Source organism: Branchiostoma belcheri, unplaced genomic scaffold (assembly GCF_001625305.1).
Source record: "Branchiostoma belcheri isolate BF01 breed outbred unplaced genomic scaffold, Haploidv18h27 scaffold740, whole genome shotgun sequence".
NCBI classification, from domain to species: Eukaryota; Metazoa; Chordata; class Leptocardii; order Amphioxiformes; family Branchiostomatidae; genus Branchiostoma; species Branchiostoma belcheri.
Window position 1 is genome coordinate 5134 of NW_017804399.1, and position 9295 is coordinate 14428.

The following is a 9295-nucleotide window of genomic DNA, read 5'->3' on the forward strand; positions in this document are numbered from 1 at the left end:
CAAAAAAGGTTAAAATTTGCGCGCGGAAGAATATGCTTGAGAAACTTGTTCAAAAACGTGAAGTTTTCACGCGCAAAAAAGTTTAAAATTTGCGCGTGGAAGAATATGCTTGAGAAAAGATGAAATTAAGGATGGATGTGCAAATCCCATGGGACTTGTTCAAATGTGAAGTTTCACGCGCAAAAAAGGTTAAAATTTGCGCGTGGAAGATAAAGATAAAATTAAGATTCCCGAAAATGTCCAAGACCCCCTGGGAATTGCCTAATTTGCATATTTTCACGCGCAGATTTTTCACGCGCGCGCAAATTTTTCACGCGCACAAAACCCCATCCCATCACAGCTCTACTGCCAAGAATCTGTATCTGTATCAGTATAGCCGGTATAACTGCCTTTCGGCGTAACACACCAGCTTCGCAGGCACACGGCGCGGCGGCAGCTGGCTATATTACACCGATCGACTTGTAACACCTAACCCTTGAACTTCTAGCTCTATCTGTCTACCTTGTTTAAAGCTATCTAATGACAATGCCCCTACTGTACTTGGTGACAGTGAGTTCCACTCTGCGATACTTCTAGGAAAGAATGAATTCTTGAACACCTCAATCCTTGGTTGATAACTCTGGAATCATTGAGAATTGTATATTACTCAATTCTAGGTGTTTGTTGTCTATTTACCTCCTCATCCATGAAGTCCTCTGGTCTCTGCTGCACCTTGCCAGCCTTGCTGCTCCGGGAGGACACAAACGTGGCAGGGGTCCATCCTGCAGGTCATGTGGACAAAAATACATGTCTGGGTAGACACTCTGACCTCTGGTAGAATCAGCAATTTTACCGGTGGACATCATGATCAGAGTTTCATCAATTCTTTATGAAACATAGTGAAAAATCATCATGGTGAAGTCAGCTTGGTTACATGGGTTTTCAGGTGATCAGTACTGTAAATTCTTGTAAACTGTACAAGAACAAGTATGCACATCCAGGGCTGGAAATACTTTTTTAAAGTACCTGCAAAATTGCACATTGGCAAAAACTTTAGATGCAATTTGAAAAATCTTTTGTCAGTGACACTAAGACACAAGAATTATGCAAATTAGTCAAGGGAAGCTCCTGTTGTTTCAGAACAGTGTTGTCTGTCCTTGGGACTGGGAGTGCCAAATCACAAGTAATTTTTGCTTCTTTGCCTGCAATACCCCCTCCCCCTCCTGCTCTAGGTGCAAAATTGCACATTCAAAATATTTTTTTCAATGTGCATTTTGCACATAATTGCACGTGGGTATTTCTAGCCCTGAGTCATCAATAAGTAAAGGATTATTAAACATTGGAAAGCTAAGGAAATGGAATCTGTGTCTCAGTCTTGTGCCATCATGAATTTTTGTAAGAAATGACTGACACTTGACACAAAATATTTCACTCGAAGAAGGCCTTTTTTTTCCTCAGGGTCCCCTGCACCAAAATACTATAGACCTCTGAGGAACAATTCCAGATAGCAATTTAGTGCACAACCGAGCACAACTTTAATGGTAGTAAGAACAATAGAGAACAAAGGTGGCAGAGTCACGTAAAAATGCAGTCCCTACTTTACTTAGTGGGCTTAAAACCAAGTGAGTGTCTAACACATATAGGGGTGACACTGTGTGGTCTTCTTAGACATTAGACAGTACTGTAATGCCATGACTGGTTGTACCTTCTGGTGTGTCCACAGTGTTGTAGTAGCCTGCTGAGAAGCCTCCAGTGAAGGCTCCATGGAACCTGCGCCGGCCCTGCTGGTCTGTTACAACCTGGTCCTCAGTACTCACAGGCTTCTTCATAGGAGCATCTGAAGAAATCATGAATTCATCTCATTAGATCAGTAATGCAGACCATCTCTAAATGTAAAACAAGTAAAATCTGAGATTTTATACCTTCGGGCTTTTCATTGTATATTCTTATATGTTATTTGTTATGAATAGTTGTTGGTGTTAAATTTTATGTGTTAGATTTCCAGGCTGTGTTAACACAGATCAACATTTTCATCTGCAGCTTATAACATGTAACGTTACCCATGAACTTATGAGATTCTATTTAATCTGCCGCAAGGAACTCGTAATGAAATGCCCGCGTTTTAGCCTCAGGAATTAATTTCGCATGTGGGGCATGGTAGGTCTGCACGGCCAGCGATTCAGTGTCTTATAATATTTTTTTAATATAATAAAATGTTGTCTTGTAAACATAAAACATGAATAGATAATTATTAACGGAAGAACATGGAGGTATTACCATGAATGAATGGTTTATAAACTTTATTAGTAACGTTATATGATTAGAAGAAATATGCTATTGCGACATATAGAATTTGACAAAAATTGGGGGGAGGGGGCACAACCTAAAATTCTGATGCGCTACCTTAGTAGTTTTTGCCCTAACATTAGGTAGCACACATGTGCTGTCAAAAAAGTATTTCGAACACTGCAGTTGTTAAGTGATCACATACATACACTTCTCAATCTGCAAAATATAAAACTTCACGGAGAATTGTCGCCTATGGACACTTGTTTTATATTGTTTGTATGTAAAGCTTCTTATCAATCATGCACGATCACAGAAAAGTAGAGCCCACCCCGTCCTCTCCCCATCTCATTCCCCCTACCCACTACCCTACCCCCCTCCCTCCAACCCATCCCCTGCCGTTTATCTACAGAGTAACCTCGAGCTACAACAAAGACCGATAGCTAGGAATATAAGTTTGCTATCACAGGGAGGTAATTATCTACCTAAGAAACATACCTTCCTCCAAAGGTTGAAGCGGAGTTCCGTGATACACGAAATCCTCGTCAGAGTCGTCATCCGAAGCCATGTTGGTGGTTTGTTATCACATGTAACGTGTGAGGTTAGTGGAAAAAACAATCCGGTCACAGAGCCGAAAAATGCAGCCACGTCTGAAATTATATACATTCACTAAAAAGCTTTATTTGCAAAGGTAGCGAGTGTTTGAAGCATCTGATCGAGTATTATATGGGGAGACATCAGTGACGTGCAGTTCTACCTCTTTCCGCTGGGGCACTACACGTAAAAGGTCGGACCGCTTTTTCCACACACTGCAAGTCTGGTCCGGTTTGCTTTTTCCAGAAACCCACCGTAAAACGGATGTTGACCTTTGACGGCATAAAGGTTAGAGGCTTATAACACTACAATTATGAAAGTAAAATAAGCGGAATATTCACGTTATGATTTAACATGATTCTGAAATAGATCACATTTTACTTTTTGACGTCAAGGCAAACTATTTGATCAAACGTGATCGTTAAGCTGTATTTTACGACATTTGCGGGTTTACGACAGAGATGTGACCGTGACCTGACCTGACCTGTGCGGTAAGATGGCGCCCGGCAGAGGCGGAGGCGGACTGGACGTCCCAGAAGACTCCGAATATCGACAAGTTAACGCGTCTATGGAGAGACTAAACCATTATTACATCGTTGGTAAGTGTTCAAACGTTTTCTGCGTCTTTCTAGAGCGTTCGCACGGCATATCACCATGTATGCGCATGGTTTCAAGCACTGTTGTTATTTATGAATATTCAAGTAGCCTACGTGTAGCTATGTATGTTAAGTTTTAAATTCACCTTTAATGCTCTTTAGTCAAATCTTGTGGTTTTGTGCACCTTAAGACACATTAGACAGAGTTGTTGATGATGTTATGTAAACGTTACTAGTAACATTTTTGCACAAAAAATTTTTGCACAAAAAATTGATATCATATTCATGGGATTGTCAAGTTACTTCCACTTTTCAACATTTGTGCAATCATCTCATATTTCTGACATTTATGGTCGGTGTTAAAACAACCTGCACGGGAGACACTCGCTTTGTGGTGCCACCTCAAAATACCGGATTGTAAACAAACATGTCTGACAGCAGCTATTAACAGGACCTGTTAGTGTTAACGGTCCTGTCAATAACAGAAATTTTAGTATTGCACTGCTGACAGGACCGTCCTGTCAATAACAGAAAGTATTCCACTGCTGACAGGATTTTTCCTATTTTAGCTATTCTACTATATATATATTGACAGGACCGATAAAATTTCAGGAATTTTTTTTCCTTTTTTTTTTTGGTCAATTTGTGCCAGTAGCTCAACTGTTCATGATGTGAGCTAAAATTGTTGAAGATCAGTTTTATCAATGATATTCATAGATATGTTTTTTGTTTTTGTTTTTCTTTCAGCAAAGAACCAGTTACTGAGTAACCAGAGCCCAACGTTGGGTCTGTTCAGACTGCACACAGACGGCAGCTCTCCTGTGGCTAAAGTGAGAGACAACATCTACTGTGCTGCAGCAGTGTGGGGACTGGCCCTGGCCTACAGGTAATGCAGCAGTACCAGGGCTGGAAATACTTTTTTCAGTAGACCTGCACTGGTGCAGGTAACAGTGAATATTGCCCGAATTGTCTCATTCAGGAATCATCCCATGCAGAGGCATTCTTGTCAGTGACATCTTTTAATCATGTTCCGGTGATGTGAGAGCCATACACCACTAGCTATAGATGTCAACGCCTAGTGAAGCTAGGCAGAGAGAGCTAAATACAATAAAACATTGTGTAACACACAAATACAAGCAAGTCTGTGCTATAACTATAAGGTGCTAAGAAAACATAGAATTATATCATTACCAAGCAAGGACTATGAAATTTATGAAGCAAAAACCATAAAGGCCCACATTTGACCTTGACCTTCACAAGACCTAGCTACATGCCAAACATCAACACAATCCATCTGGGCTTTCTTAAGTTATGCTTCAACCACACAAACACAAATGCAGACAGACACAAATACAGACGGACCTAAAAATAACACCCAATTTTCTTTTACGTACTAGGTAACGACAGTTCAGTTCAGTTAACTGACAATATTTCTGACAAAATTTGGTATTCCTTATACATGTATAATTCTATATACGGTTGATTCAGTTCCAGACAGGATTTCTGTATTAATTATTTGGTGTCTAGCTGCTCTTTTTGGTGCATATATTTAGTTTATTCTTTTTTAGACTTTTTTAAGTTGAAGACTTCTGTGTGAGTTTGCCTAATCTATCCCCATGTTTGGTGTGCAGGCGTGTTGATGATGATCGAGGGCGCACACATGAACTTGAGCACTGCACAGTCAAGTGCATGAGAGGAATCCTGTACTGTTACATGAGGCAGGCAGAGAAGGTCAGCTACGTTACTTTAAAATAATATCTAATTTTGTTATGTTTACCAAAGGATGACATATTGTTTTTGCTCTGTTTTCTCTTCTTTTTCTCCAAACCAATAAGGTAATAGTAATTGATCTGAACCAGATGTCTGTCACAATGGTAACTGGTGTTCAGTTACATCATGTTGCAATTTTATAGCAGGAGGGATTTACACTCCTTTTGTCTAAACAACTGTTGGCTGACAGCTGTGTTTCCAGTTTTAAACACACTTGAGTCATGAATGGAGTAGAGTTCATTCAACTGTAAAGAAATAGCCAGGAAATGGAGTTTTTGTGTCATCCTTAAGCGTTACATATATAAAATGCAGCCGCAGAATAAACCACCGAGCGGAGTTGGCAAATCTAGGTGTAGTGTCATAAATGATATACTTGCAGTTTTATTTTGTGTCTATAGGTGGAGCTGTTTAAGCAGGGCCAGGAAGCCAAACACTGTCTGCACTCAGAGTTCCACTGGCAGACTGGTGATGCTCTAAAGACTGACAATGAAGCTAAACATCTTCAGGTAAGGTCTTACAAGTTTACGTCTGTTGCAAAAGAATCTCGGCAGTTGCTTGTATGTATGTACTGTTACTTTTAATCCCCTCATACATTCAAAACCTTCCCCCAAACACCAGCCAACCACAGCTGACCAAGGTCTGTTTGTTTGTTTCTCATAACTGGTAAACCTCATTTAGGTGTAACACACCAGTTTTGTACCACTCAAACCACCCAAGGGTCAGTCCTAACCGAAACTAGCTAGTTACTCATTTTCACCTGAAGTAAAGTACCTTTCCCAAGGGCACAAGATTGGTGATATGGGTAGAATTCGTACTGTCCAAGCAGAGGCTGTGGGGAATGATCGTTACATTTTTATATATGGCCGTTTTTTTTTCCTGATCCACACCCTGTCGGTGGCCGCGGAGCTTCTCTGGCTAATGGATACTGTCTGGCCAATTTGATAGTCTTTTTTGCCACCGAGAGGGATCTGCTCGGAGATTATAGAATTCGAACCTCTGACCTCTTGGTACTGAGCCGAACACACCACCATTTATTTCACACAACACCGCAGGTCCTCTGACATTTGGGAGCAGTCTGATCAGATTAAGGACACGGCCACCTTTTGAATTGATACGAATCAAATTGAATGTGAGTCATATTTGACTGCCAGATCCAGACATATCCCAACAATACATGTACATATACTCCCAAACACCAGCCAACCATGGCTGAACCCAATTGTTTAAAAATTTAAACATTTTGAAACATGGCTGGCCCAGCCGACATTACTCCCGACCTAACTCCTAACCATGGCTGGGGGAGTTTAGCAGTGCTCAGAAGTCGATATTTGTCTATGTGAGACGGGCTAATGAGATGCGATGAGACTTGATGTCTCACCAGTGTCAGCTGGTAGTGAATGCTACCTGAAATGTCTGATCATTTCCAAAATCATATCCCGTTGGTTGAGTACCTGTTTTTTTTCTTTGGGGGGGGGAGGGGTATCTTATACCAGCCCAGAAGAGAACAAGAAATAGCCTTGCCTTCAAGTACCAGAGTTATCAACCAAGGATTGAGGTGTTCAAGAATTCATTCTTTCCTAGAATTATTGTAGAGTGGAGTCACCAAGTACAGTAGGGGCATTATCATCAGCTTTAAACAATGTCTAGAGTTAGAAGTTCAAGGGTTAGGTGTAACATTTAGTCGATCAGTGTAATGTAGCCAGCTGCCACCGCGCCGCATGCCTGCGAAGCTGGTGTGTTACGCTGAAAGGCGGTTATACCGGCTGTACAGATACAGATACAGATTACCTGGATGTCTAACCTTGAATGACTACCTTGTTGTTCCCAGATCGACGCCCCGTCCCTGTATCTCCTGTACCTGGCACAGATGATCTCCTCAGGCCTACAGATCATCTACACTACTGACGAGGTCACCTTCGTACAGAACCTGGTATATTACATAGAGAGGGCCTACAGACTGCCTGACTACGGAGTCTGGGAAAGAGGAAGCAAGTATAACAATGGCAACTGTGAACTGCATACAAGGTGAGGTTTCAGTGGAAGTCATTTGACTAATTATGAGTGTAATTTCTTAGCTATGAGTTATCTGTAGGAAAATACTGGAGCTGAGACCTCACTTAAGGTCCTGCCTATCACACATTCAGAACCTTCTCCTAGTCACAAGCTTACCAAGGCTAAAGTTTGGGAGCAGACTGACCAGACTTAGGCCGTGCACACCTTTCGATATGAAGTCAAATTTGAGTCAAATTTGACTGCCAACCATGTCCTGATGACCTGCTCCCGAATACCAGCCAACCATCAGCCAACCATCAGCCAACCATCAGCCAACCATCAGCCATCAGCCAACCGTGTCTTTACTTACTCCTGAACACCTGGCAAGCCAACCATGGCCAAACCTCCTGTCCACACGTTACATTTTGAAACATATGACTGATGAAGCTAACGTTGCAAAACATCAGCCAACCAGAGCCAAACCTTATGCCCACAATCAGATGTTTTAAACTCTTTGAAATATTCAGTGGGGGGTTGATTCATTCAATCTTAAATGGTACAAATTGAATGTACATTGTGATCTGTTTTAATTTAATTTTATTTTTTGCCGATTGGGAAGAAATTAACAACAGATATATAAGATACTGGCAGGGTACTGTTAAAATGTCGTATTGATACTTTCATCTGTATTTTTCTGACTCTCAGTTCTATAGCCATGGCCAAAGCTGCATTGGAGGCCATGAATGGATTCAACCTCTTTGGAAAACAGGTAAAATACTAATTCTATCTTACATGTATAGCCGCTCTGGCATTATTTTACACAATGTCTTGCAATTTTAAGATAGATAGTAGAAGTATAAAATATACATTTTTTTGGGTGTTTAAACCTACATGTGCATCATTTGAATAAGTTTCCTCAACAGTGTGTATTCTTTTTTGATATAATATCATTACTTACAAACCTTTTTCTCCAAGGTGCTTCTTGGTCAGTCATCTATGTGGATATTGATGCCCACAACAGGAACAGGGTAACAGTCAGTACCCTGTTACCTAGAGAGTCCAGCTCCAAGGTATCATTATGTTAACTTCACAGGAGGAAACATTGTTGTTTTTGTTCTGTTTCTGCTTCATTTCCAAACACGTAAGGTCAATGACCTGGACCAGACATCTGTCTCCATGGTAACTGGTGCTGTAGCAGACACCCTGTGGTGTTGGATTACATGTACATTATGTAGCAAGTTGCCAAGACAGTTGGAGGGGCTTGTCACAATACATATAGGGCAGACACCACATTTGCGTTGCGCAGTAGAGGCCTCAAAATGGGAACACCATTGTAGTGCCTAGTTAATACCTTTGAAAACCTTTTTTTCTCTTGAAATTTTTGGTCCATTTTGGAGATTTTTGGGCTGGAAGGCACAGGTAGGGTCTAAACTGTCCTACATTGGTCAAGTTTTGTTTATTTCACCAGTTTAGTGGGCGTAGTGAGAGATGTGAGTGGTTAGGTCTTGTCTGGCCAGGCGGATGGATACCATGGAAAATGTAGGTCAAAGTTGAGGTTTTTTTACTATCATCAGCTGTGGCGGGAATTTGAGATGGTCAACCCCCTGTTTCCTTTCTATTTTTGGGAATCAGACCCTTGTTGCTACCTGGTGACAGAAAAATTTTTGAGATTGGAGTATGGCAAGTACTTTCATGAGGTGTTGAAATAGTGTATTTAAGCATGTGTTCCTATGGCAAGATCTAATAGTGCTGTCTGCCCAGAACACCCCCCCCTTTTACCCAAACTCATTAACTGGATTAGGTTTGGTAATTTTATTTCAATATCAGCTACTGGTACCTGTTGTTAGATGATGACCTGATTTGGAGAATATGGGTGCATGTTTTGCATGTTTTCTTAGCAAAAGTGTGATCTCAGTATGATATGCTGTTATTTACCTATGGGCTGTGTGTATACTGGATAATTAAAAGTTGCAACAAACAGCTTGGAAAGCTTAGATGACTGCAAAAGTCATATAGGTTTGTTGCAAATGATGGACTAAGTGATTTATGATGGTTCATAACATAGTATTTTTCACCAA

The 9295-nt window shown here is 40.9% G+C and overlaps 2 protein-coding genes across 2 annotated transcripts; one reads left to right on the forward strand and one right to left on the reverse strand.

Annotated features, from left to right (window-relative positions):
- Positions 1 to 675: 675 nt before the first annotated feature.
- LOC109485351 (G patch domain-containing protein 1-like) lies at positions 676 to 3070 on the reverse strand (the record flags this gene model as incomplete). The annotated part of the gene is made up of 3 exons (XM_019788909.1): positions 2764 to 3070; positions 1685 to 1816; positions 676 to 761 (listed from the first exon to the last, which is right to left on the reverse strand). Coding segments are annotated over exons 1-3 (288 nt in total), but the record flags the coding sequence as incomplete, so codon positions are not given.
- Positions 3071 to 3300: 230 nt separating this feature from the next.
- Positions 3301 to 8287, forward strand: LOC109485352 (phosphorylase b kinase regulatory subunit beta-like; the record flags this gene model as incomplete). Its single annotated transcript, XM_019788910.1, has 7 exons — positions 3301 to 3458; positions 4203 to 4341; positions 5087 to 5186; positions 5624 to 5731; positions 7054 to 7250; positions 7923 to 7986; positions 8192 to 8287. Coding segments are annotated over exons 1-7 (807 nt in total), but the record flags the coding sequence as incomplete, so codon positions are not given.
- Positions 8288 to 9295: the final 1008 nt, after the last annotated feature.